Source organism: Canis lupus, chromosome 16, assembly GCF_048164855.1.
Source record: "Canis lupus baileyi chromosome 16, mCanLup2.hap1, whole genome shotgun sequence".
Lineage (NCBI taxonomy): Eukaryota > Metazoa > Chordata > Mammalia > Carnivora > Canidae > Canis > Canis lupus.
Genome location: NC_132853.1, coordinates 56,830,667 through 56,858,015, shown reverse-complemented (window position 1 = coordinate 56,858,015; position 27,349 = coordinate 56,830,667). Strand labels below are relative to the sequence as shown.

The 27,349-nt window shown below is 59.7% G+C and overlaps 1 protein-coding gene across 4 annotated transcripts; it reads left to right on the top strand.

The window, feature by feature from the left end:
- Positions 1-2,237: 2,237 nt before the first annotated feature.
- On the top strand, positions 2,238-27,161 carry RHBDF2 (rhomboid 5 homolog 2). Of its 4 annotated transcripts, XM_072781707.1 has the most exons (20): positions 2,317-2,355; positions 6,834-6,929; positions 14,900-15,085; positions 18,083-18,236; positions 18,844-19,046; positions 19,546-19,741; positions 19,826-20,029; positions 20,876-21,004; positions 21,361-21,479; positions 21,608-21,802; positions 22,803-22,914; positions 23,122-23,196; positions 23,356-23,517; positions 23,868-23,977; positions 24,140-24,203; positions 24,296-24,390; positions 24,600-24,675; positions 24,828-24,928; positions 25,080-25,233; positions 25,937-27,161. In XM_072781707.1, the coding sequence occupies exons 4-20, from the start codon at positions 18,093-18,095 to the stop codon at positions 26,354-26,356; spliced, it is 2,559 nt and encodes an 852-aa protein (XP_072637808.1). In that variant the 5' UTR covers positions 2,317-2,355; positions 6,834-6,929; positions 14,900-15,085; positions 18,083-18,092; the 3' UTR covers positions 26,357-27,161. The 4 variants fall into 4 exon arrangements, with proteins under 4 accessions (XP_072637810.1, XP_072637806.1, XP_072637808.1 ...); XM_072781709.1 differs by lacking the exon at positions 6,834-6,929 and having other exon boundaries at positions 2,238-2,355; positions 18,919-19,046; XM_072781705.1 differs by lacking the exon at positions 6,834-6,929 and having other exon boundaries at positions 2,238-2,355.
- Positions 27,162-27,349: the final 188 nt, after the last annotated feature.

Sequence of the window (27,349 nt, the reverse complement as noted above, 5' to 3'; positions counted from 1 at the left end):
TAGTGGTACCACTCCTGGAGTTATCACAAGAGTTGAGATAACACATTAGGGCCCCACAATCAGGCTGCCCTCGTCCTTCCTGTCATAGTACCTGTGTCCTTCCATCTCCCTACTGAGCACCAGCTCTTGGAGCACAGGCCCTGGTCTTGTTCCTATCAGTGCTCACAACCCCCCAGGGATGTGGTGGGTGCATGATAAATGGTCCTTGCATTTGCTACTGGGGAGCAACCCTCCATCTTTGGCTCACTCCCCACTCCCAAGGCCTGGGGGATGGGGAAGAGGAGGAATGCCTTCCTCTGGGTAGTCCCCAGCAGTCAGGAGCCCCTCCTCCTCTTTCCACTTTTTAGCCTTCCCACCCCCATCCCACTCAGGAGCTCTGTGAAGGGCCAGGGTCTTGGCTGTCCCCTGAGGCCAATAGGACTGCCTGATTCTGGTTCCACAGGTCCAAACCCCCTCCCCCTCCTACTAACACAGTCTCTCATCAAACTCTGCTCCTCCAGGCAGGCCAGGCAAAAGGTGGACTGGGGAGATAAGAGCGTCGAGGGCTGAGAAAGGGGCCTGCAGACCTTGGAGTTCCTCTCAGCTCCCCAGCCACAGTCTTGTCTAGGCCGAAGAAGGAGGCTAGGCCATGTCCTCTTGCTGCTGAGGAGGAAGAAGGGTCCACCTGGGTAGCCAGACCCCGCCCAAGGGGCCGGGAGGACAGAAGGACGGAGAGGCCCAGTGTCAGCAGGGGGTTAGCTGGCACACCACACCTGGCACCCACCCAGCCCACACCCACCCTGGAGGGAATTGGGCCGGTCTCGTTGATGCCTTTAGGAGGAGGAAATTCACCAGTTTTGGCCCTGGCCACAGGGCTGTTGCAGGTGGGTCCCCACAAATGTGGGTTCCCTGGGGGCGAGGGAGAGCAATGCTAAGTCCTGGCCCCAGGGTTGCAGCTGAGCTAGGGAGAGCCTGGGCCACAGAGAGATCAGGAGAGATCAGGAATGGGAGGCCAGCTTCTCTGGGCTGAGAGAGAGTAGAAACTGGCTTAGAATTGATGAGAAACCGGGTCCTAGTGTGCCAATAGGAACAGTGGTATCAATAGTAACAATACAGCTGCCAGCAGTTAGCTTGAGCCAGGTGCCCTCTAAGGGACTTCTTAGAAGAAGCAGGGCCTAGCATGACTCCCATTTACAGAGGAGGAAGCGGAAGCTCAAGGAGTTTGCAGGATTTGTCCAAGGCCACACAGAGAGCAGGGCCGGGATCTGAACTTAGGTCCTCTGGCTGTCGGGCCCCCACGGCTTATGATAATAACCCCACTAGTTAACACCGGGGTGGTGCAGCCTTTCGCAGCTTCTGTTTGCTGCATCCCATTGCCAACCACGTGAGAAGGCCAGGCAGGCTTTGCTACTTTGCAAATTAAGAACAGGCTTGCAGGGGCTAGAGCCGGGCCCCGCCAAATCTCCAGATCCTGAGCGCCTTCCTCTCCTGCTCCAGGCGCCTGGTGTGAGCCAAGGTTGTCTCGGGGCCAGAGACCAGGTGAGTTTCCATTGGGTGGGCCCTAAAGGAGATTCCTAGGACTCCTCCAGACACCCCGGCCACCCACACAGGCACCCAGAGAGGGCCTCTGCCAGGGACCAGCACTGGCGCCCCGGGCGGGGAAGTTGAGCAAGACTGGTCCCAGGAGGGCGCCTCCACCCCCGGGAGGATGAGGAGGAGGAGGAGGCCCGAGATCAGAGGCTTCCCGGAGGCGGGAGCTGCCCGGGGATTTGGAGTAATCGAGATGCTCCAAATGTGTTTCAAGGAAAAGGGGCTAAAGGTTCGAGGAACAGGCCCACTTGGCCTTAGAGTGAGGGCGCTGGAGGGACGGGTGGGTGGGAGGTGGTCGTCGTGGGAGTGACTTTTCTCGGGGCGGGGATGGGGGTGGAGGTGGTGACGTGACCGCAGGTCAGACCTAGATCATGCGCTTTGTCGGGGGAGGAGAGGCCGGCGCCCGGAAGAGACTAGCTCGGGCGGAAAACAGGGCTCGGCCCAGGCGGGGACCCCCACCCCAGGGGGCGGAGCACCCAGCGACCGGAGCAAGTCCCCGGCGCCGCGGGGCTGGCCGCAGCGTCCCGCAGTGACCTGAGCCCGGGCCCGGCCTCCCGGGCCGCGGCCCCGCCCCTCCCAGGCCCCGCCCCCTCCCAGGCTCCGGGGCGCCCCTCCCAGGCCCCGCCCCCGTGGCGCCCGGCCCCGCCCCTCCCAGGCCCCGCCCCCGCCGCCCGCGCGCAGGTAGGGAAGAGGCGGAGCGCCGGGGCCCGGCCCCCAGGAGCCACCGCCCAGCCGCCGGCCGGCGCCGCTCGGAGCTGCGTCCCGGGGCCGCGGGGCCGCAGGGAGGTGAGCGCGGGGCGAAGGGCGGAGCCGGCACGCGGCGGCCCGGCCGCAGGCGCCTTGGGGGTCCGCGGGGTCGGGCCCGAGCCTCGCCCGGGGCGGCGGTGCACGGTCCCGGGGAGCCGCCCTGCGCAGCGCTCGGGCCCCACGTGGGCCGCGCCGGAGGCCAGAGTCGGGGCCGCTGGACCGGGTCTGCCGGTCCCCGGGGCTCGGCTGGCACAAGACGCCGAACGGGTCCCTGGGCCACGGGCCGCCCGAGGTGGGGGGCACGCATTTGGGCAGAAGTTAAGGCCCCGGGAGGGAGCCGGGACTGGCCGGGGACGGGAGCGCGCCGTCCCGCCTTCCTCCCAGAAGCGCCTGGCACCCAAACCCTGCCCTCCCCTTTCTCCTCCGGGGCGAGGTTTGTGCTTTCAGCGTCGCCGGGGTGGGAACAGGTGCGGAGCTGGGTCCCGGCGAGGCCAGATCGGAGCTCAGAAGCTGGACCCAGAGGTCCTGGCCCCCTCTGGGGAGCCTTGGGTTGGGCTAGGGGTAGAAGAGGTGCAGTCGGAGAGGCATTCCCTCCCTCCCTCCCGTTCCGGGACGGAGGGGAACCCCAGGCCTCCCAGGTCTCGGCCCCTGCCTAACCGGGTGGAAAGCCTAAGGGGGAAAGCAGAAGGGTTGGAGCTCCTGCGAGGGTGTGTCTGAGGAGGGGAAGGCTGGCCAAATGACCCCACACGTGCCCTGGCTGCTGGTTCCCAAATGGCTAGATTGAGGACCCCATGGTGGTGACATTGGCTGGGAAAAGGATGAGCCCAGCAGCTGTGTTCCTGTCACTCTGTGGGTAGGGTGGAGGGAAGAGGGAGGGGAGAGCGAAACTTGTTTGAGAGCAGTGGTTCTCAAGCAGGGGACTGATTTTTGGTGCCAGGAGATATTTGACCATGTCTGGAGCCATTTTGGTTGTGACAACTCAGGAGAAGGAAGTGAGTGTGGTTGTTGTTGGCATCCAGTGGGTACAGGCCAGGGATGCGGCTAAAACCAGGACAGCATCTCACCACAAAGACTTTACCCGGCGCAAAATGTCAGCGCCGTGCTGAAGTTCAAAGACCCAGGAGCAGCACCTGCTCCATCAAATTACGTCCCATTGACTTCCCCTGCTTGCCTCAGTTCCCCCCGGGTTCAGGGAGGAACAAAATAAACTTCAGTAAGATGAGAGGTGTGAGGGCAGTTATTCCTCTAGCAATAGGATTCCTTTGGTGCCATAAACCTGCCTCGTCCCTGTTCACACCACAGGCTCTGCAGGAAGCAGGTCTGGGTGCTGTGGGGGAGGAGCTGAGTCCCAGGGGCTGGGAACAGGGCTCTCTCACAGCTCAGCCCCGAAGTGCTTCACCCCTACCACAGCCTCCCATACAGGGTGAGCCAGGGCAGCCCTCAAGCTCAAATATCCCCTGGGCAGGTTGGGGAGGAAGACGGGGAGGCTCTGTTCTCAAAGATTTTCCCAAAGCTGGATTGCTGAGACAGGCATGGACGCCTGACACCATGTGACCTGCTGGAATCTTCCCTTCTAAACTGACACCTAAGTCTTCCAGTTATGGACACCAGGAAAATAACATTCAAGGACTCAGGCTTCTAATTCCTTGTAGCTCCCGAATCTGCTTCTCTCTTGCCAAAAAAAAAAAAAGTCCTCTGTGACTGTGGGAAGCCAGGGTTAGACAAGAACCCCCACGGTGGGCCCCACTGCTGGCAGAGCGAGGCACCCCCTGCTCCTGGTGTTAGCCAAGTGCTAGGCCCGGGGGGGACCCCAGTAGGGACAACTCCGGTTTAAGTGTTGGTCCAATTCTCAGGGGATGGCGGTGGAGGGCTGTTCTAGAAAGGTGAGATGGAATGAAGCAGCTGTTTGTGCCCAGGAGCCCAGGCCACCCACTGCTCCCCCTTCCTGTTTTCTGACAGTGTCCATTGCCCCCATCCTGTTCACTTCTGGACCCTGGCCTCCTGGCCTGGGAACTCTGGCAGGTGGCAGTTTCCGGTTGGTGTTTTTGTTTTTGTTTGCTTTTAAGTTTATTTTTTTAAAGATTTTATTTATTTATTCATGAGAGAGACAGAGGCAGAGACACAGGCAGAGGAGAAGCAGGCTCCATGCAGGGAGCCTGATGGGGGACTTGATCCTAGGACCCCGGGATCATGATCAGAAGCAAAGGCACACAGACCCTCAACCACCGAGCCACCCAGGTGTCCCTGCTTTTAAGTTTAAAGGGCTGGAGTGGCACTCCCCTCTTTCTGTTGAACCACAAACTGCAACAGTGACTTCTATCTTTAGTGTGTTTCTCATGGTACAAAACCACACTCAAGGCTAGCACCAAGCCGGTCAGGAATTAAGCAGCAGAGCCTGATACGGAACCTGGGCCCTGGCTCCCAGGCCCAGCCCTAAAACATTGTGCCTCCCTGCTGGTAAGCCACCAGCTGGCTCCTGTCTGGTTGGCTCATTTGCGCACCATGGCTGTATGTGGTGTGAGACACACACACTGCCTGAGCGGGGACCTCTGTTCCTCTCAGAGGAGGGATTAATCACACCGCAGATACATCACGGAGGCCGCTGGGGTCTGAGGCTGGCTCTTCGTCAGTGGTGATGTTTTTACTGGTGGCCACAGCTCTTCATAGGGTTTCTGTCAACTTGCCATAAACCATGTCAGATGGAACAGCAGGTAAGAGCAGGAAGGAGTCAAGGGGGCGTGTCTGTGCATGCATGTACCTGTTCCTGTCCAGGTGACTTGAATGAAGGTGCCTGGCTGGCTCAGTTGGGAGGGCATGGGACTCGATCTTGGGGTCATAAGTTTGAGCCCCACATTGGGTGTACAGACTACTTAAATAAGACTTAAAAACAAAACAGAACAAAAACAGGTGACTTGAATGAGCTACCTGGCACTTCTCTTTGGTTCAGGATGGGCGGTGGCAGGATTGGGGTGGCCCTGGCCTCTCACCTGCCCCGGGGTGCAGCATCTGGGGAGATGTCCTCTCTGGGCTGTCTCCTCCCTGTCCCCCCCGCCCCCGGGTCTGTATCACTCACTTTGGAGTAGCTAGCCTTCCGTGTTGTCCCGGCCCCCCGGGGGGATTTCCAGGGTGAGCTCACACATCTGCTCCCAGTTTCCTATCCGGCCGAGCCAAGCTGGGGGAGGACTGACAGCGCCGGCTGGGAGTGCAGGCTAACCTCTCACGTGGTGGCTAGGTTGGGGAGGTGACCAGGATAAAGGCTGGAAGGAGTCGCCCCACCTGCCCCGGCCCTGGGGGAAAATAAGGCTTTTTCCCACACAGCCCATAAAATCACTGTTGCTTCCCTATGGAAGTTAGAGCTGAGTGTAAAGAAAAATTCATCTCATCTTCAGGGAAGTATGAGAGCCACAGTGTCCACATTCCATCATTGTGTAAACTTATCTGAGGACCCAGACACAAGTCATTTGTTGCCAATTCAAAAGCTGCCAGGGGCCTGTTGTAGGCGTGGGGTGCGGGGGGGTGGTTGGAGCTAAGTGGGCAGCACCCATCAGGGATGCTGGCCAGGACGGTGGGAGGACCTTTGGTGGGTGATTCCCAGCATGGGGAGCCAAGAAGCGAGGCCCAGAAGCTGGCAGCTGCGGTGGCCTCTGAGCTAGTGGGCAGTGGAATGAGGGTCACTTGTAGTCCGTGCCTCGGTCTCCTCGGCTGTACCGCAGGGCAGCAGCAGTCCACTGGATGGCTTGCTGTGAGGTGATGCCTGTGAAGTCCTGAGATCGGAGCTGTCAGGGTAATGGCATCGTGGCTACCGTTAGGAGCGTGTCCGTGTGTCCTTGGCACAGGCTCGTGGTGAGGACGGGGTCCTGCCTCGTGGGTGTTGGGGGGACTAGCTGAGAGCATACTGAGGAAGAGCAGTGCAACAGTTATCTCTGTCCAGGTGGCTGGTCTGGGGTGGGCGGGGTGGGGAGCTCTGCCCCACGGAGGCTGAGGGGGCTCAGATGTGGGAGTAGAGCCTCAGGCCAGGATCTGCTGGCTTCTCCCAGCCCGGGGTTTTCCCTGTCTGCCTGTACGTGTGTCCTGATGAGGGGTGAGGGGGGTCACGGAGGCAGTGACCCTCAGCTCTGCTCCCTGTGGCCACTCTTGGGGCCAGGAACAAGGTAAGCCATTCAGAGCCTTGGTTCTCTCCCGCCTCCCATGTACGCATGGCCCTAGAGCCCGAGCCAAGAGCATCCGAGGTGGTCTCTCCCCTGACATCCAGCAAGAAGCACCTCTTCCCTCTCCAGCCGGCCCTCCCCAGGTCAGGCCTCCGGGATGGCCTCCAGGAGGCCTGGAACAGGAGGTGGGGGACCTCACTGTGGGATGGGGCAAGAGCAGGACTTGGAGCTGAAACCCGGCCTGAGCCCTTGCTCTCACCTTGTCAGATACAGGCCTGGAACAGGAGGTGGGGGACCTCACTGTGGGATGGGGCAAGAGCAGGACTTGGAGCTGAAACCCGGCCTGAGCCCTTGCTCTCACCTTGTCAGATACCGGCGATGATGAGATACGGACAGCACAGCTGAGAGAATGTTTGAGAAAGCCCTTTGATAAGCTGAGAAGAAGTAGTGCTGCCTAAGTGCCAGGTGATGTCATTTCTGCCTAGGGGACTGGGAGGAGCTCATGAGTCTCAGAAGCCCACACCTAAACTCCACCTCCACCCCCCCCCCAGCACCTTGGTCCGCCACCCCACGCCCATTTTTTTTGGCCGCTTTGCCTCACCAGTTCCAGGGTGGCAGGAAGCACCACCACTACCCCCTAACAATGGGACTTGGGACAGGTGACTTGACTGGTCTGAGCCTCAATTTCCCCCAGCTGTCAAATAGAGAGCTGTTACTTCCGGGGCTCTTAGCCCAGATACAGAGACTAAGTGAGCAGCGGTCAGCCAGGAATAGCAGCTACCAGTTAGTGGCCGGTGATTGTGTGCCAGGCCCTGTTCATTCGTAAGCTCATGTCATCTCTGCTGGATCTGCAGGGGTGGGGGCACATCACCCCATTTCACAGTAGAGGAAACCGAGGCTCAGAAGTGGTAATTTGCCCAAAGTCTCCCGGCAGGTAAGTGGCCAAACCAGGTTTTGAGTCCTATCTTTGTTGTCTCCCCCCTTCCCTGCCCCGCAGCCCTCCTCACTCCTCAACGAGAGAATCCACGTTGCCCCAAAGAGAGGCAGGGGTCTGCGGTGAGTAGGGATTTACAAAGCCCTGCACCCCCAGTCTGAATGGCCCGAATGGCCCATGTCCAAGTGCCCTGAAGCTCTAGTAGTCACTGGGGCTGGGGCCAGCCTCTTTTGGGGAAGCAGCAAGCTCCAGGGCAGGGTTCTGGGAAGTCAGGTTTATTAGCTCTTTAATGACTGTTTACAAGCTGAAAATTGTTTGCCTGGCATGCTCCTTCCCAGCTGTGGGGCCAGCCTGGGATTTAAGATGTGAGGGGCACCCAGAGCCCCAGCCTGAGTGTCTCAAAATGAGGGACCCAGGGCCTGACTTCTGGCTGGGTGACCTGGGCCGGGTGCTTCCCTCTCCATAAGCTATGGTAAGCCCTTGTGCCTTGGCTGCTTGTGCACCCAGGCTGAGCCCCAGCTAATGGTGACGAAGCCACCTAGATTTCAGATTCCTGGGGGGGCTACTTAGCATCTTTCTGCGTAAACAGAGATGTTGAGTGTCTTGCCAAAGAGGTCACAGCATTTAGGGCTGGACCCAAGACCCTGTCTCCTTCAGCTGGACAGTGGTTTATTATTATTATTATTGTTTATTGGCTTTATTTATTCCTGAGGAACACAGAGAGAGGCAGAGACACAGACAGAGGGAGAAGCAGGTCCCTGCAGGGAGCCTGATACAGGACTTGATCCCAGGACCTTAGGATCATGCCCTGAGCCGGAAGCAGATGCTCAACAGCTCAACCGCTGAGCCACCCAGGCACCCTGGACAGTATTTTTACTGTGTAGAGCTAGGCCACAAGGAGCCGGGTGGAAATTAGGTGGGCCCCACCCTTGCAAGCCCAAGTCAGAGCCTGGCTGTCTGTACTGAGGGTGGGTGTGTCTGGAAACAGCCTGTCACTCTTCAGTGTTGGGGAACTTCCAGCAGGAGTGAAGCAGGCCTCCCCTGCTCCCCAGCCCGTGTTGAACCCCATCCTTCCCCTAACCACTGAGCTAGACCTCTGCCAGTGGCAAGGACCAGGGAAAACCCAGTTCCCAGGGGTGCCCGGTTGGCTCAGTTGAAGGAGCACCCGGCTCTTGATCTCAGGGTTGTGAGTTCCAGCCCCATGTTGGGTACAGACATTACAAAGTAAATAAATAAACTTGGGGGGAAAAAACACAACAAAAACCAATTCCCAGTACCTCAGGATCCTAATAGAGGCAAATCCTCTTGCATGTTTGGAGCAAAGCCAGTTTGTACTGAGTTCAGGTTAACTTGGCGCCTGGTGGTGCATGCTCCCTCTCCGGGAGGCCCCCTGTGCCCTGGTGTCTGGCCCAGAAAGGACCAGAGCCTTCTGGACCCCCTGTGCCATTTCTGATTCCTCCCCTTCACGGTGATGCTCAGGGAGCAGCAGAACTGGGACAGAAAGTGTCACCTTCCAGAAGAGCCTGGGCTCCCTTTCCTAAGCTACAGGGCACCCCCAGGCTCTGAGAGCTGCTGCTTTCCTGGGGTGTCGAAGGGCACCTGCATCCCTGTTCAGCTGCTACTGCCTTGCGTGCTTCTACAAGCAGTTTCTGGAGTCCAGAAAGTTTTGGAGGGCCCCTCTGGGAGGGCCCCCAGCAGAGCGGGCTCCAGCACTGTGTCCAGCTGGGGACACCCGGTGGCATTTAGTGCTGCCTGCCAAGGTATATTGCCAGCAGCTGCTACATCCCAGCTCAGCCAGCTTCCTGGACGCAGGGCTCCCCACAGAGGAGGTGTTCACCTCTCTGCCCGCCCCACTGATGTGTGGTCCTAAGAAAGCCTGATGGTGGTACAAAGGGGTGTTGGGGTGAGCACCACTCCAAGAACCTAATTCCCCCTCCCCACTCCCGTGTGCTCAGACCCTGGACTTGGAGCCCAGCACCCACTTCCCGTGTCTGTGGTCGGCTGTGCCACCCAAGCCGCCCTAACTGGGTCACAGGGAGTCCAGAACCTGGGGTCTGCAGGGGTGAAGCTGGTGGGTGGTTAAGCCCTGAGCCTGTGCCCCTCTCCCCCTTGTTTATCTTCTGAGCTGAGTTCCAGCAAAGCCCAGAAAGGCGTGGGGGGTGGAGACATAGGGGCTCTTGGGGCAAGGACCCTCTAAGTAGGACCTCTCCCTGTGGGAGGGGTGCAAACCCACAGGAGCTTTCAGTTTTCCTCTCCATCGGGGCCAGCTGGGCTAAAGAAGCAATGCAGTCTGTGCTGCGGACTTGGGGCTCTGGGGGAGTGGGTGGGTGCAGTCCTGAGGGAGTGGGTGCAGCCCTGGGGGAGTGGGTGGGTACAGCCCTGGGGGAGTGGGTAGGTGCTCACAGCCCTGGGAGAGTGGGTGCTCACAGCCCTGGGAGAGTGGGTGCTCGCAGCCCTGGGGGAGTGGGTGGGTGCAGCCCTGGGGGAGTGGGTGGGTGCAGCCCTGGGGGAGTGGGTGGGTGCTCGCAGCCCTGGGGCAGTGGGTCCTCTCTGGGAGTGGGGGGCAGCTCCCTGTAACCAGTGAGCAAGTCCGAGCTCGCGGCCTCGAGGGGGCCACCGTACCCCCTTTCCCGCATCCCGTCTTCCTGCGTCCTGTCCCGGCCCCCCAGCGTCTTCCCCACTCCTCTGCCCTTTGCTCCGGGCCCCACTCTTGGCAGCACAGGGAGGTGTTCGGTGAGTCACTGGCCACTGGGACACGGGTAGGCAGACCGGGTTAGGTGACAGCCTTTACATAAGCTGCTCCTTCCGGGTCTCGAGGGGCGCTGAAGCAACTTCCCCGAGGTCAGCAGAACCCCGGGTTTGGCTGGGGGTTACACAGTGGGCGAGGGCCAGCTTCCTCTGCAGCTTTCTAAAAAACGCCCTGGTTCCCAGAAGGCTGCGGGCAGGGACTGTCGGTTTCAGTTTCTGTGGCAGGGAAGCAGGGGAGAGAGGCCACTTCCTTGCTCCTGGCTGTCACCCTGTCATCCTGTGATTCATCTGGGGACAGACAGGTTCCCAGCGGCCCCAGGCCGCCTGCCTCCCTTCCCTCCGGACTGCCCATCACCCCTCAGCTCCAAGCCCAGGCCAGGTGGCAGCGGCTTTATCTCTTCGGCTTTATCTCTTCGCTTCTGGGGACCCGCGCCTGTCTCTGCAGGAGGCCCCCTAACTTCCTGACCGCATCCAGTGATCAGTAGTGGTCTGCGTCTTTCCTCTGCTGGAGGGGATGCTTGTTATCCCTCGCCCCAGGGCCCCCTCCTTCCCTTTGTCCCCACTTCTGGCCACACAGGCTAAGCCCTGATGTCAGGAGCCTGTCAGCTTCCGTCTGGGGCCGCAGCTCGCTCCCTGCCCTGGTTCTTGAGGTCCTCAGAGCCTGGGGACTGTGGAGCCAGCCATCCACCATCAGCAAGATGACCAGGGAAGCCTCCAGAAGCCTGCTGGCGTGCATCATGGTGCGCAGGTGGGGAGGAGGGAAGGGGCCTGAGCCAGACTCCTGGGCACAGATGGAACTGCGCCTGGGGGCAGGTTAGGGGACGGTGGGCCCACGTGGGCTTGGGTGGGGGCCGCCTCCAGCTCGCTGCCTGAGCACCACGGCTAGAGCTGCGACACGACACGGGAGGCTCTCTGGCCGAGGCCTTGCCTGCCCTGGCTGTGTCTGTCGGGATAGGGCTTAGCTGGCAGTGCCCAGCCCCCCTCGGGGGGAGACCAGACTCTGGTGGCATCGGTGAGTGCCTTCTGAGTGCATTTCGGTCCCATGTGTGATTCTGTCTGCTGGTAGCTGGGTCACACCACTGGTGGTGGGAGCGGTGGGGGTACGGAAGTGTCAACCTGTGGTGCCTCGGGATGACTGGAACTCTGCACTTCACTTTTTCTTTGGCCCACCCCATGGTGGACCCCATCCTAAGGCCCAGAGACCCTGGGCTGGGGCTGTGAAGGCCCTTCTGTGAGGAAGGCCCCAGTGAGGCCAGGATCCAGCTTGGGCAGGTGGCAGTGGCTTTGCTGGGTGGGGCAGGTGCTCAGACGCTCCCCAAATCCCCCCACCCTGGCCCACAGCCTGGGTGCTGCGGCAGCCCCGGGATCTCAGACAGAGCAGCGGATGTGACTGTGGGCCAGGAGGAAGCCTTGTCCCAGGATGTCACAATTTCCTCTGCAGCGAGCAAGCATTTCTGGGGCGTGGGAGATATGCGTTGGGCGGAGTGCTCCCAGAGCTCCAGCACTTTCTGTCTGGGTTCCTGTATGTCCTAGACTTGGGTTCTGCGCACCCCCCCCCCACCAACTCTACCCTCTACCCTCTGCCCCTCGCCACCCCGAAGAAGGAGCAGGGCTTCTGGTACACCTGCCCACCATTCGCCATTTCTGCACAAGTTGGGGGCAGCCTCAGGAGTAGGGGCTGTGGAAAGTGGTGTTTCGTACTAACCGTGTGGGCTTCGTGGGTGTCAAAGCTGGGCCATCACCTTGTCCAACTCCCTTGCTTAATAGAGAAGGAGACTGAGGCGAGGCCAGGGGGTAAAGCTGCCCACAGGCCAGGACTCGGCACTGCCCATGAAGATGGTGGAAATAGCCCTCGGACACCACGCTGCTCCCCGAGGAGGCGCGGCCCCGCCTCTGCTCTCAGGGCCCGGCCACTTTTCCTGGTGGCTCCCAGAAGTGCCCCGGGGCCGGTCCAGTCACCCCAGTCCTACAGCCCGAGGTCATGTCTGCCCTTCTTTCTGTCATGACATCAGCACAGATGCCAGCAACACAGCAGGGTCCTAGGCTGAGGGAGCCCAGGCAGGGCGCTATGGCTTCGGGATGGGAGGCCGGGCTGGGGAGTCTGGGCTGTGCTGGGGAGAGGGGACAGGAGGTCCAGTGGGGCTCGTCCTGGGGCAGGATCCACTCTGGTCACAGAGCCACAGCAGGGCAGAGGGTGCTTTGTGGAGCTGTCCAGAGTGGGCCACTCACTTCCTGTGCTGAGTGCAGGATGGCAGGAGATGATTTTTGTTTGGGGTCCATGTGGACTGACAATCTGCAGCCATGCCTGTCCCCACCATCTCACCTGCCTCCCATCCTGGTAGCCACTGGTAGGAGTTAACTGTTCCAGCCTGGATGCTGATGGGGTCGGGGACACCTACACACAGGCAGATGTCTGCAGTATGCTGGAGGAGGCAGGTGAGAAAGTGATTGATTTTGTCTGATGGTGATGGCAGACTTCCTGGAGGAGGTGACATTTCACCTGGCATTGCTCAGGCGGATAGGTGGAGCCTGGTATACCAGGTATAGGGCCTCCAATGAGGAAGTGGGGCCTAGAGGACCTGCAGGGCATGTGGTGTGTCAGGTGGGGGTGGGGACAGGTTCTGAAGGGCACTGGGCGCTTACTCTGGGGAAGTGATTGGCACTGAGTTCCAGAAGGGTCCTTCGTGCTTGGTGACCTCGTGCAAGCTTGGACTCGGCAGCTCTACCCTCCCAGCCCTCCTCCACCACCTGCCTGCTTCCCTCCTTGGTGCTGGTTTCTCAGGACAGCACCTGCCTGGTGCCCTCTCACTGCACTCTGGTCCCAGGGGAGACCAGGCTGGAGAACTTTCCGTGCAGGGGCCCCAGGTGTGGCTGTTGTCTTGGAGCTGTGCCCAGAGCAGATGCAAAGTGGCCTCTGAGGGGCCTTGTCATGCCCTGAGGTGTGGGGTCAGGACTCCCAGCACTCTGGGCTAGAAAGAAGGATGCCCGAGTCTGTCGGGCAAACCTTGAAGCAGAAAGCGTCCTGGGTCCCCGGTTCTGCCTCAGATCCTCAGATCCCCCTCTGGTGCCCCCTCTGCCCCCCACCACGCCCCCGAAGTTCCTCTCTCCTGTTGTTGGAAGACTGCCGCTTTGTGAAATCAGAGGGAGGGCCTAGAGCTGCCCCCAGACTCTGGTTTGTCCCATGGCAACCCCTCAGGCCCTTCTGGGTAGCCCCAGGCCTCTGAGGAACAGAGTTTGCAGAGTACTGTTCAGTAGAACTAAGTCCCATCCCACCCCCCCCACCGCAGACTGAACTCTCCTCTGTCACCCTGATAGGGGGCTGTCCTGCCCCCAGAGTGCCCTAGCTTGGAGCAGGGGGCTTCTGTTTCTCGAAGAGACCCAGCTGTTCCCCTTCCTGGCTGTGTGAGCTTGGGCAAGTTACTTCACCCCTCTAAGCTCCCATTTCTACCCACAAAATGGGAGTGATGGGAGATAATCTACTTTGAGAGGTGTTTTGAGGACAACGTGAGATGATGTCTGTGAAGAGCAAAGCCAGGCCTGGCCCGGTGCACCTAAAGACGTGACCCGTCCTGCCCCCAGCAGCCTTCGGAGTTCTGCTCAATATATTATTTAAAGAGCTAATAAAACAACAATGAAACACTTCTAAATCGTTTGAGCCTTAATATGCCTTAAATATCTGCCTCCCTCTATTGGGAAGGAAATCTTTTTTTTTTTTTAAGATTTTTTTTTTAATTTTTATTTATTTATTTATGATAGTCACAGAGAGAGAGAGAGAGAGGCAGAGACACAGGCAGAGGGAGAAGCAGGCTCCATGCACCAAGAGCCCGATGTGGGATTCGATCCCGGGTCTCCAGGATCGCGCCCTGGGCCAAAGGCAGGCGCCAAACCGCTGCGCCACCCAGGGATCCCTTTTTTTAAGATTTTTTTTTTAATTTTTATTTATTTATGGGAAGGAAATCTTAATCAGAAGATAGCCAACACTTTGTGTTTATGTTAAACGTTTCTCATGAAGTTATGTTGAAACAGAAAAAAGGTAGAGGCCCGTCCTGATTCGGGGTTCCCAACCCGGAGTGGGGGGGGGTCTGAGGCTAGAGCTCCTGGCTACAGCGGGTGAGTGCCCAGCCCACTGTCACAGGGAGCCCTTACTGCGGGTGGGGAGAACATACCTTTTTTTTTAAGATCTTTATTTATTTATTAGATAATTATTTATCTTCATATAATAATACTTATTTATTAGAGATAGAGAGCACGTGTGCACACAGGAAGGGGGAAGGGGCAGAGGGAGAGGGGGAAGCAGGCTCCCCACTGAGCAGGGAGCCCAGGTGGGCTCGATCCCAGGACCCTGAGATCGTGACATGAGCCGAAGGCAGACGCTCAACCGACTGAGCCACCCAGGCGTCCTGAGAAATCTCTTTTTATTTTTTTTATTTTTAAAGATTTTATTTATTTATTCATGAGAGATACAGACTGAGAGAGGCAGAGAGACAGGGAGAGGGAGAAGCAGGCTCCATGCAGGGAGCCCGATGTGGGGCTCGATCCCGGGACCTCAGGATCACGCCCTGGGCCGAAGGCAGGCACTAAACCACTGAACCACCCAGGGATCCCCGAGAACATGAGGGATCCCTCTTAATCCCTCACCCATTAGGCCGGTGGAATTATCTCCATTTTATAGATGCAGAGACTAAAGTCAGGAAGATTGACCGATGCATTCTTCCCAACACACCTGCTTGAGCCTGCCCTTCCTTCCCTACAGGCTGTGTACACCACAGGAGCTGCCCTGCTTGGGCTGGAAGCGTCTGTCTGGACGTCTGTCCACCTCTCCACAGAGCTGAGGCTTGAACCCAGAGCATCTGCATAGAGTAAAGAAGGGACCAGAACATGCTCTGAAGACGTCTTCAACAAGACCCAGGAAGCTGTGAGCTCAGCCCAAACTCTGAAGGTAGGAAGCTGGGTAGCCGGAGGGGTCTGGCTTTGCTTGCTTATTTTTCAACCAGTACGGACCAGTATACCTGGTGGCCTGCACTCTGCTGGAGTTGGAGATGCAACAGTGAATAAGGCAGAGAGAGGGAGGTGAGCAGGGTAAAGCGATGGAGAGGCTTGAAGCAGGGCCAGAGGGCTGCTATTCACAGGCAGGTGCAACCGCCACCACGGGCAGCTTCAGAACGTTTCCATCGCTTCAGAATGAGACCCAGCCTTTAGGTGCTGTCCCTCCCGGGCCCTCAGCGACAACCGATCCTCCCGTCTCTGTAGAGCTGCCTGTCACAGACTTTCGTATGGATGGACTCCTAGACTACCTGGTCTTTTGTGTCCAGCTTCTCTCGATTAGCAGAACATCCTTAAGGTTCATGCACGCGGGACCCTGTGTCGGCGCTTCACTCCTGCTTGTGGCTGACTCGTAATCCCATTGGGTGGATGTCCCACGTTCTGTTTATCTGTTTGTCGATGGCCATTTGGGTTGTTTCCACCTTTTGGCTCTGATGAGCGTGCCACCGTGAACATTCCTGAACAAATTTCTGTGTGCATACATCGCCTGAGTGTGCAGCATGCATACTGTCATTTGATGCTCAGGGCGCCTTTCTGGGGGGAGGTCCTTCCCCCATCATAAGGGGAGGACATGGGTGACCCGTGGTCAAGTGCAGGTCCAGCCCAGACCACCAAGCTGCAGTGTGCTTTTGACCATGACCCCTCAGCACCTCCTAGCAGAGCTTAGCAGGTGCTAGACAGTGAGGGTCCTAGAGTGGCCGGGTCAGGGGCAAGGAGGACACAAATCCCCCCGGGGAGCCCCAGCGGCCCCAGTCAGAGGCTTGGACTTTAAGTGAGAACAGGAGGGGCGCCTGGGTTGCTCAGGGCGCCTGGGTGGCTGAGCGTCTGCCTTCGGCTCAGGGCATGATCCCAGATCCCAGGTTCTGGGATCGAGTTCTGCATCGCGCTCCCTGCATGGAGCCTGCTTCTCCCTCTGCCTGTGTCTCTGCCTCTCGGTGTGTCTCATGAATAAATCAGTAAGATCTTTAAAAAATAAGTGAGAACAGGAAATTGTGGGACAGTGTTGGGCAGAGAGTGATGTGGTGTGATTGGTGCTCTTCAAAGATGACTTCTCTTGCTGTGTGGCAGATGGTTACGAGGGTAGGGAGCTCAAGGGGCAGCAGGTGGAGTGGTCAGGAGGCCGCTGTGATCCTTCAGGTGAGAGGACATGGTGGCTCTGGTGGGCTGTGTATGGAGGGACAGACAGACTTGGGATGCATGTGGCTGCTGTGTCACCCTTCCGTCCCACGTTGGCCCCACATGCCCTTTCCTGGAGGGCTCCTGTGTGACTCTCCCTGCGTCTGCTGCGCACACCCAGGGTCGGTACCACCTCGGCAGGCAGACACGGAGTCCCTGGCCTTATACTAGGGGAAGAGAAACCAAACCTGCTCTAGCAGCTTTGAGAAGAGGGGAGGGTATGAAATAGCTAAAGACTTTAGCCAGAGGGATCCCTGGGTGGTGCAGCAGTTTGGCGCCTGCTTCTGGCCCAGGGCGCGATCCTGGAGACCCAGGATCAAATCCTACGTCGGGCTCCTGGTGCATGGAGCCTGCTTCTCCCTCTGCCTGTGTCTCTGCCTCTCTCTCTCTCTGTGTGACTATCATAAATAAATAAAAATTAAAAAATTAAAAAAAAGACTTTAGCCAGAAAAAGAACAGAAGGAGTGAAGAAGGGAAGAGTGTTGATTCTGGTGGAATCCAAGGGTTGGGGGTGGGTCGTGAGCAAGCATGGACAAGCGGTATAGGCAAGGGTGTTGATTAACACGAGTCCAAAATGCCGAAAACAGCTATCCATCTGGAATTCATTAAATCTTGGTGCATTCCACTCAATGAAACCTTTACAGTCGTCAAGAAAGATAAGAAAGAGGCGCTTGGGTGGCTCAGTTGGTTGGGCATCCGACTCTCAATCTTGGCTCAGGTCTTGATTTCAGGGTGGTAAGTTCAGGCCCCATGCTGGGCGTGGAGCCTACTTTAAAAAAAAAAAAAAAAAGGTAGCTCTGTCTGTATGCGCTGATGGGGCCAGATGTGCATGCTATGGAAGAAAACGTGTGATGTGAGGGTAAAATTTTAAGTACGTGTGTCCTTTTCTAGGTGCCAAGAGGTCTTTCCTAGAAGACAAGGTGGCAGGCAGATTATGAGTTTACTTTATAATCACTTTATCATCATCTGAGTCTTTTTTCTCTTTGCAGTGAGCATATGCCACTTCTTATCTTTGGGATTAACATTTTTCCTCCAAGAAAAGAAAAAATGTACCAAACAGGTGGCAGTTTCAGTTACCTTTGAGAAAGGAACCAGGCCGCCCCGGGGACAGGAACCAGCTTGGTGGCTTTCCCATCTATCTGGCAATGAGGCTGAGCCACCACTTCCTCGCTAGAAACCCAGGGATGGCTACCCAGAGAACCACCCTTCCCTGCACAGCTGGGGACCTCCTGATTGTGGCTAGGGCACCAGGTTGCCCTAGAGCCTTCTCATCTTCCATCAAGCCCTGCCCCAAGGTCAAAGGCAAGGCTCCTGGGCCCAAGAAGCTACCTTCTGGCCCCAGGCCTACCTTGACCAGACTGACAAGGCAGCCCAGGTCTCTGCCCCTCTGTCCTTTGGCCTCAGGCTCCTCTCTGGCTGTGGTTCTTGCCTGAAGCAGAGACCCCCCAATGGAAGGAGGTAGAAAGGTGGGGATTTCCCAGGCCCCTGCTGGCCTGGAATGCAAACAAAGGACTGAAATAGAACCACTTGCGATACCCCACCCAGTTCAGGTTCAGTCTCTGTCACGCTGCTTAGACTCTAGAATTAGATTTGACCGACTTTCTGCAGGTTGTTCTCAGCCTGGGCTGCCCGCCCTGGCACCTGGGTGTCCCCAGGTCCCCTTCTGTCTTGCCACCTATCGAGACACTCATGCCCCCTCTCCCGGTCTCCATTCTAGCCGGCCCACCATGGACTCCACTGACAAGAATGGTGAGAGCGTCTCCTCCGTGTCCAGCAGCCGCCTGCAGAGCCGGAAGCCGCCCAACCTGTCCATCACCATCCCACCACCCGAGGCCTCGGCCCCTGGCGAGCAGGCCAGCATGCTGCCCCAGGTAAGGGGGCAGCCTGGAGGCTCGCTGCCCTGCCACAAGCGACAGCTGTGCCCACACGACACCTTTGAGCAGAGGAGGCCCCTTCTACCTGTGTCACCCCTGATTTAGCCCGTGCCCCCTCCTCCCTGGCCCAAGACGTCACGGAGTGGGCTCTGGGTGCAGGAGCTGCGTCTCCTGGTGGTCAGTGGAAGCCTCGAGAAAGGCTTCCGGTTCCAGCAGGACCAGCTCTTTCCATTTCCCGCCGGGGCCAGCCACCCCCAGTCCGAGGAGCCCCGCACCCTGGGCATCGGCAGCCTGACCCCGCAGTGCCCGGCTCCTGTGGAGGTTGGAAATGAAGACAGGCTGGACCAAGGCTCCATAAAGGGCTTATTGAGAACAGCCTTGAAACAGTGTCCTAGGGCATAAAAGGGGTGCTGTGTTGGTGCCACCCACTCGCCCTGGGGGCTCTTTTGCATGCAGGGAGCCAGCGGGGAGCACTGGGTAGGGAGTTAGGAAATCACGCTAGGGTTCATCGAAGAGTATAAAGAATGGTGACTTTACACTCGGAAGGAAAGCGGCTCAGGTGTCTAAATTGGGGGTGAGGTGCGTTCTCGGGGTTCTCACATAGGGAGCTGAAGAGGAGAGAGCCCGGGATCTGGGCTCCACCAAGCCCCAGCCTGTCCTCCTGCCCCACCACCCACAGAGGCCCAGGAACCCGGCCTACATGAAGAGCGTCAGCCTCCAGGAGCAGCGGGGACGATGGCAGGAGGGCAGCTCGGAGAAGCGCCCTGGCTTCCGCCGCCAGGCCTCCTTGTCCCAGAGTATTCGCAAGTGAGCACCTTCCCACCACCCCCCTGCCCCTACCAGCAGCCCCGTGGACCTTGGCTGGGCGTGGCCACCCGGGTCCCCTTCCTAGAAGGGGTGGGCAAGCCTTTGTGAGCAGCACCCCTGACAGAGCTGGAACATGCATGTTACAGGGAGGAAACTGAGGCCCAACAGGGATGCGTGCCATGTAAAGTCACAGTGCGGAAGCTGGGGTGGGGGGGTTCAGGGAGTGGGGATGTGGGGTGGCACTGGCCCTCAGGGTGCCCCCCAGACCCTGCCCAGCCCAGCTCCGGCTCTGAACTCTGTTCCACCCTATCATGTGGTCACTGGGTACCAACCCGGGGGCAAAACGGGGAGCCGACCCGCTGCACGCACCTGTGCCCTGTCACCTCCCATCACTTCCCCTGCACACACCTCCCGTCACCCCCGTATGTGCTCTGTCCCGCCGCCGTTGTCGTCACCTTCATGATGCCTTCACAGCCGCCCTGTCCGTCTGCTCCCACAGGGGCACCGCCCAGTGGTTCGGGGTCAGCGGCGACTGGGAGGCCAAGCGGCAGCACTGGCAGCGCAGAAGTTTGCATCACTGCAGCGTGCGCTACGGCCGACTCAAGGCGTCGTGCCAGCGGGACCTGGAGCTCCCCAGCCAGGAGGTGCCTTCCTTCCAGGGCACCGAGTCTCCCAAACCCTGCAAGATGCCCAAGGTGGGCTCCCCTGGGGTCGTGAGGGGCGGGCCTCGGCACCAGGGGGCCCCGATCAGCTCTGCTCACTACCTCCCTCCCTCCCAGATCGTCGACCCACTGGCCCGCGGCCGGGCATTCCGCCACCCGGATGAGGTGGACAGGCCCCATGCCCCACACCCGCCGCTGACCCCGGGGGTCCTGTCCCTCACCTCCTTCACCAGTGTCCGCTCTGGCCATTCCCACCTGCCCCGCCGCAAGAGGATGTCCGTGGCCCACATGAGCTTTCAGGCTGCCGCTGCCCTCCTCAAGGTGACAATCCCTCCCCGCCTCTGCCCTGCCCCCATGGCGTCCCCCTCCCCTCCGCAAAGCATCCCCCCAAGAGCACACCAGGTACGTCCTTCCTTCCATGCTCAGGGCAGTGGGTGCACCAGGTTCCCTGGAAGGAAGAGGGCCCTGCAGCTCGGGAGCCTGGCCATGGCCTCCCAGCCCCGGTGCTCCATAGCTGGGGAAGCTGGTGCAGGCACCACCCTTTGCCCAAGTTCACAGCGCCTAGGATGTGCTGAGTGCGTCGCTGCCCTGCAAGAGCCCCCAGCCTGGAGGGCACAGGTGTCACTATTCGGTGTGATGACTGCTAGAGCCTCTGCGAGAGGGGCTGATGTCAGGACAGGCACTCGGGCTGAGCCCAGAAAAATAAGGAGAAGCTCCCCAGGGAAGGAAGGAAGGAAAGGAATGGTGTCCTCAGCCAAGGGAAGGGCCCCTGTGAAGGCCTGGAGGGGCAGTGTGTGGTCAGATGTGGTTTTAACAAGGGGTGCTCCTAGGAGGGGGTGGCAGCAGGTTGGGGTCAAAGAGGCAGATGGGCCTGGCATGCTGTGCCAGGGAGCTGCGTCTGGGGAACGTGGCCCGAGTTTGGGGAGGAAGGGTGCAGAATGAGTGGTGGCAAGCTCGCTGCCCAAGCCAGAGGGCAGGAAGTCAGCAGGGAGAGGAGAGACCGATGGGTTTGGGGCTACAGAAGCTTCCTGGCCTTCCTCACCTTCTCCTGCAGACACTGTGCTCTGGGTAGGGTCCCATCTCCCAAGGCTTGACAGTTCCTTCAGAGGAGGGAGTGGTGCTGGCATCTGACCTGGACCTGATGCCTGTGCCTCTGCCCTGTCACAGGGACGCTCTGTGCTGGATGCCACGGGACAGCGGTGCCGGGTGGTCAAACGCAGCTTTGCCTACCCCAGCTTCCTGGAGGAGGACGTGGTCGATGGGGCAGACACATTTGACTCCTCGTTTTTTAGTAAGGCAAGCATGGGGTGTGGGCCTTGGGACCGGGTATGGGGTGGCCTGGGAGTTAGGAGAGATGACCTGGCCTTGATCATCCTGTGCTGGGAGCCCCTGAGAGGTCCAAAGGTCCATTGGTGGGACGGGATGTGCCACATCCTGGAACTCCTGGGCCCCTGCCCTTCTGTCGACCTGGCAGGGCAGGGTGCCAGCCAGGAAAGTCACTGTCAGGGCTGACGGGCACCTGCCTTCCCCTTCCCTCCCACAGAGCCCGTCTAGCTTTGATCTGTCCTTGAATTGAGCTACGGGGAGCAGTATTTGGGACAGTGACTCCTCACGCTGTCTTTTTCTGTGTCCCCCGCTCCACCCCACCCCAGGAAGAAATGAGCTCCATGCCCGATGACGTGTTTGAGTCTCCCCCACTCTCTGCCAGCTACTTCCGGGGGATCCCACGCTCGGCCTCCCCGGTCTCCCCCGATGGGGTGCAGATCCCTCTGTGAGTTCTGGGCATCCTTCCTCCGGGTGCAGGGAGATGGCACACCAGGGAAGGGCTCCCCAGACTGCCAGGTTCCCCTTCTGGGATGTGTGGGAGGGGACAGCAGGCTAAGAGCCGTCCCCCACCAGGAAGGAGTACGGCCGACCCCCCGTCGCTGGGACCAGGCGTGGCAAGCGTATCGCCTCCAAGGTGAAGCACTTCGCCTTCGACCGAAAGAAGCGGCACTACGGCCTGGGCGTGGTAGGCAACTGGCTGAACCGGAGCTACCGCCGCAGCATCAGCAGCACCGTGCAGCGCCAGCTGGAGAGCTTTGACAGCCACCGGTGAGGGGGCTGATAGGCGAGGTGGCTGGGACTGCGGGCTGTGCTCCCCATTCTCGGAGCCCCTCGGGTGTAGGCAGAGGGGAGGGGGGCTGAGAACCACCCTCCCGGGGTTCTAGGAGCTTGCAGACCCCCCGGGACCCCCTTCCTGCAGCACCCCTTATTCTACAGGTGTTTAGTGAGCAGCTCCTGTGGGAGAGGAGAGCAGGGACAAGTCCTCATGGTTACCCTATGAGCATGCATGTCACCTGGAAGGGCCCACGGGTGCTTGCTGTCTCTTCACCCTCCTTGCTCTCTTGGCCTGTATCCTTAGCCCGGCTCCCAACAGCAGTCAACAAGCATTCATTGAGCGCCATCACACAGGCGCTGGAATAGCCCCACTGGGAGGGACAGGGAGGGCAGGATGGGCCAGAGACACAGTTAGAAGCTTTATGAGCGAGGGGACCGTGGGGGAGACCAGAGGGTTGAGGAGGGGCAGTTGTCACAGCATGCAGCAGGTAGTGAGCCAATACACATCGAACCCAAAATCATAAAAAATGAATAACAAGTGTAGCAAGCATCCCAGGAGGACAGAGAATGAATGGACAGCTTGGTGGGGGAGGGGTGCCGTCAGCATGGGCAGGAGTTAAATGGGTAGAGAGAGATGTGAAGAGCATCTCTGGCAAAGGAAACCCCATGTGCAAAGGCCCTGGGGCTGCACGGATCCTGGTTTGTTCCAGGAGCTGTAAGAGTTGGAGAAGGTGGGCATGCACAGTAAGGCCTTGCAGCCAGTAGGAGGTGATGTTAGACCTTATTCCAAGGGGAGGAGGAAGCCGTTGAAGGGTTTTAAGCTGAGGGAGAGACACTCAGGGTTACATTTTCAAAGTCACTGTGGTGAAGGGTGCGTTGGAGGGGAATAAAGGGGGAGGGGAGAGAGCAAGTAAGAGCTGATGGGGGCTGGGCTCAGCAGGCTGAGGGTTGAGATGTGGGTTCTTCTCTGCTGACCTGGGGTCCCTGTCCCCAGGCCCTACTTCACCTACTGGCTGACCTTCGTCCACATCATCATCACGCTGCTGGTGATTTGCACGTATGGCATCGCACCTGTGGGCTTTGCCCAGCACGTCACCACCCAGCTGGTAAGTCAGGCTAAGAAAGGGGTGCTCCCCACTGAGGGTCCCAGCCTCTCCTGAGAGGCGTCAGCATCATCAGCCGTGGAATCCCTCCCATGGCCACACCTGGAGGAGTGCTCAGGGCTCACCATAGCTATACCCCTTGACCCTATCCTGGGGACCCTACCCTGGGATGGGGAAACCCCTGACCCCCCACTCCCTCTCCTGCCCCAGGTGCTCAGAAACAAAGGTGTGTATGAGAGCGTGAAGTACATCCAGCAGGAGAACTTCTGGATTGGCCCCAGCTCGGTGAGGAGCCCAGGGGGATGGGACAGCATCTCAGTGGGGAGCCCCGGGGCCCTGTCATCCCCTCAGCTGGGCGAGGGGTCGGCTTGCCCAGGGGACTTTCAGGGGAAACTCAACAGAGCGGCCGGTCCGGGCCCAAGCTCACCCTTTTCCCTCCCCCAGATTGATTTAATCCATCTGGGAGCCAAGTTCTCCCCCTGCATCCGGAAGGACCAGCAGATTGAGCAGTTGGTGCTTCGAGAGCGAGACCTAGAGCGAGACTCAGGATGCTGTGTCCAGAACGACCACTCGGGCTGCATCCAGACCCAGCGGAAGGACTGCTCGGTGGGCCAGGGCCCCCAACCCCACCAGCCCCTCTCCAGTCCTGTGCACCATCTTCACTCACCCTAGCCTAGAGGAGGGGACCTCAAGGACAATGACCATCCCCTCCCTCCTTCTGGCCCCACACACCCCTGTACATGGCCCAGCACAGGGAGCGTGCCAACCCTCCCAGCCCCAGAGAAGCAAAAGAAGTGGCGTTCCCAGGTCTTGGGAATGTCAGCCAGGGTAGAGGTCTGGGAGACGAGCCTGAGCCCCGGGGACCAGGGGACGACTTGCTGTCCTGGAGGGTCCCTTGCCCACACTAATGGGGATGGCATTGTCCTACTCACAACCAACCCTCCTCTATCTTCCAGGAGACTTTGGCCACTTTTGTCAAGTGGCAGGATGATACGGGGCCCCCCATGGACAAGTCTGATCTGGGCCAGAAGCGGACATCAGGAGCGGTGTGTCACCAAGACCCCAGGTACTGTCCCAGGTGGCCCACAGCTGGGCTGTGAGAAGGTGGGGTTGAGTGTCCCGTCTGTGCGTCCCACAGGGATGTTGGTGGGTGGGTGTGGCAGGCTGGGGGAGGGGGCACAGGCACAGGTCCTCATTCCACCCCACCCCTGCCGAACTCTGCCTCCAGAACCTGTGAGGAGCCAGCCTCGAGCGGTGCCCACATCTGGCCTGATGACATCACCAAGTGGCCAGTAAGTGTCTGGGGTGGAGAGCGGTCTAGGAAGGGCAGGCCGGGTGCCCACTGTGGCGCAGGCCCAACCCAGTGTCCGTGCCCCTCCCGCAGATCTGCACGGAGCAGGCCAAGAGCAATCGCACCGGCTTCCTGCACATGGATTGCCAGATCAAGGGCCGGCCGTGCTGCATCAGCACCAAGGGCAGGTCAGCCGGCGCCCCGCCCGGAGCTCCCCGTGCTCCCCGGTCACCACCCACTGCCCGCACTAGCATCCTCCCTCCCCGACTCCAGGAGCTTGCAGCATGAAGGGGAGCTTGCCCCAGAGCTAGGGTCCCCACAGAGGGGTGCCCCTTTCTGCCCACGGGCAGGTGCCCTCGGGGCCGTGATGTACCCCCTTGCCTCCCTGTCCCCCCAGCTGTGAGATCACCACCCGGGAATACTGTGAATTCATGCACGGCTATTTCCACGAAGAGGCAACACTGTGCTCCCAGGTGAGGCCCTGAGCATGAGGTGAGCGTGGCAGCCTGCTGGGGCCGGCCTCGTGCTTCCCTCCCGCGGTAGGAATCTGGCTCTGCACACCGCCTCTGCCCCCACAGCAAGGCCAGCTGGGTCACAGGTGCTGACCGCCCGTGCTTGCCCTCAGGTGCACTGCTTGGACAAGGTGTGTGGGCTGCTGCCCTTCCTCAACCCCGAGGTCCCGGATCAGTTCTACAGGCTCTGGCTGTCTCTGTTCCTCCATGCTGGGTAAAAGGCCCCTTGCTGCCTGCCCCACCCACACTATGTGGTGCTTCCCCCCCCCCCCCCGCCCCTCCCCTGCACCCCTACCCCTCCCCCCCTGGCTGGCAGCCCAGGGCAGACACGGACCAGCGGATGCCTGATATGTCCCCCTCCCCAGCGTGGTGCACTGCCTCGTGTCCGTGGTCTTCCAAATGACCATCCTGCGGGACCTGGAGAAGCTGGCCGGCTGGCACCGCATCGCCATCATCTTCATCCTCAGTGGCATCACCGGCAACCTCGCCAGTGCCATCTTCCTCCCGTATCGGGCGGAGGTAGGGCCTCGGGGGATGGGCTGGGAGGGCCAGCTCTGCTGCTTCCCCCACTTTCCCTGTGGGCCTGCCCGAGGGACTCACGACCCCTCCCCGGCCAGGCTCGACAGCAGGTGCACAGCTAAGCCGTGGGCTTATTGGCTGATCCCCTAATCCCTGGGTGGGAGGGAACGGCGATGCCCCCGAGTCATGCTCAGGCTTCACCTCCAGAAAGACTCTCCCAGACCCCGTCCCTCACCTTGTTCCCCTCCTCTGCTTCATTTTTCTTCGTGATTGTGACCCCTGCCTGCCAACCCGCGTGTCACATTATCTGTGGGTTGAGCTGTATGAAATCTCCAGTGTGCACCGTTCACAACCCACAGAAACAGCAGCAGGTTTTCCATCAGGTCAACCCAACGCCCTTGGCGTTTGGTGTCTGTCCGTCCTGCCCTGTGCTGCCCGGAGTAGGCCTGTCTGTCCTGCTTACTGCACGGACCACACACCGGGCACACAGTCGATCCTCAGTGTTTGCAGAAAGGGGTGGGGGTGCCACAAGCCCCACTTTGGTCCAGGAGCCTCAGTGTCCGGGCCCCCAGCCCTGGGAGGAGCCCTCCCGTAGGCTGGCTGACCCAGGTCCCGGTGCCCCAGCCGGGCTATGCCCAGGCTTTGCACCCGGCGCCTGGGAGTGACGCTGTCCCCCTCCCCTCCGTCCCCCTCCCGGGCGCAGGTGGGCCCTGCAGGCTCGCAGTTCGGCCTCCTCGCCTGCCTGTTCGTGGAGCTCTTCCAGAGCTGGCAGCTGCTGGAGCGGCCCTGGAAGGCCTTCTTGAACCTGTCGGCCATCGTGCTCTTCCTCTTCATCTGTGGCCTCCTGCCCTGGATCGACAACATCGCCCACATCTTCGGCTTCCTCAGCGGCCTGCTGCTGGCCTTCGCCTTCCTGCCCTACATCACCTTCGGCACCAGCGACAAGTACCGCAAGCGGGCCCTCATCCTGGTGTCACTGCTGGTCTTCGCTGGCCTCTTCGCCTCTCTCGTCATCTGGCTCTATGTCTACCCCATCAACTGGCCCTGGATCGAGTACCTCACCTGCTTCCCCTTCACCAGCCGCTTCTGCGAGAAGTACGAGCTGGATCAGGTGCTGCACTGACGCCTGCCCGGCGGGGTTGGGCCCTGCTGCCTGTCTGCAGCACCCCGCCCCCCAGAGACCCGCTGCCAGGGCCCAGGCCCTCCCTCCAGCAGGTGAGGCCCTAGGTGACAGTCACAAAGGAGGGCCCCCTGCCTTCCCGGCACTCCCCTGCCGGCAGGACCCTTGCCTCTGGGTGGCCTTTTATCCTTCGTGACATCCTCGGCTTTGCCGATCTGCCCCCACCCCCTCCCGGCCTCTACTTGTGCCCCCAACCCCCGCCCACCACACGTGCCATTACTGTGAGCCTGCCCTCCCTGGGACGTGCCCAGGGTTCCCACCAGGCTCCCGCCCCTGCCTCACCACGGCCAGCCCTCCTTCCCCTTCCTCCTCCCCTCCCTGCCCTGTGAGCCGGGACCCCTTATTCAGCAGTGGCCTGGGGAGCCTGTCCTAATGCTCCTGGCCAGACGCGTGGGAAAGGCTCTGCCATGGTCTGGAGCAGAGAAAGAGGAAGGACACACAGCTGGGGAGCTGAGAGCCTTGGCTTGTTTGTCGCAAACAGGCTGTCCCCTCCGTCTGGCCTGGCCCTCCCTTGGAGTCAGTGTTCTGTCTTCTGGGGCTGGCTCTGAGGAGGCCGCCCTACCCCACGCGATGGGGGGCCTGCCTGGTGGGGAGGGGGACGGGCCACCTCGAGGACCCTCTCCCAGGGGTTGCCCAAGGCCCAGTCAGGCCCATTTTTTACTGGTTTATATTATGGTTCTAATTTTTTAAAGTAACGCTAACTTTATATGGATGGTGTCTCAAGTGTATTAAATGATATTCTCTAGAAGTATCGTTTTTTTGACCTGGGGGACTCTAGCAGAGTGAAAACTGGGGCTTTTTTTTTTATCAGTGGGGGAAGGGGGTCAGCTATGAGCTCAGGGGCAGGGCCTTGGCCCAAAGGGAGGGTATTTTCACTTGTGGGGGATCTGGTCTAACCGGGTGAAGTCCTTGGAGCCCAGGGGCAGTGAGGGACTG

What these genes read in the sequence shown, in the direction of transcription:
- RHBDF2 (XM_072781705.1), top strand. Translation starts at nt 18,093, where the DNA reads ATGGACTCCACTGACAAGAATGGTGAGAGCGTCTCCTCCGTGTCCAGC. An exon ending in TTGTCCCAGAGTATTCGCAA is followed by an intron (nt 19,047 to 19,545) that starts GTGAGCACCTTC and finishes CTGCTCCCACAG; the next exon opens with GGGCACCGCCCAGTGGTTCG. An exon ending in ACTCCTCGTTTTTTAGTAAG is followed by an intron (nt 21,005 to 21,360) that starts GCAAGCATGGGG and finishes ACCCCACCCCAG; the next exon opens with GAAGAAATGAGCTCCATGCC.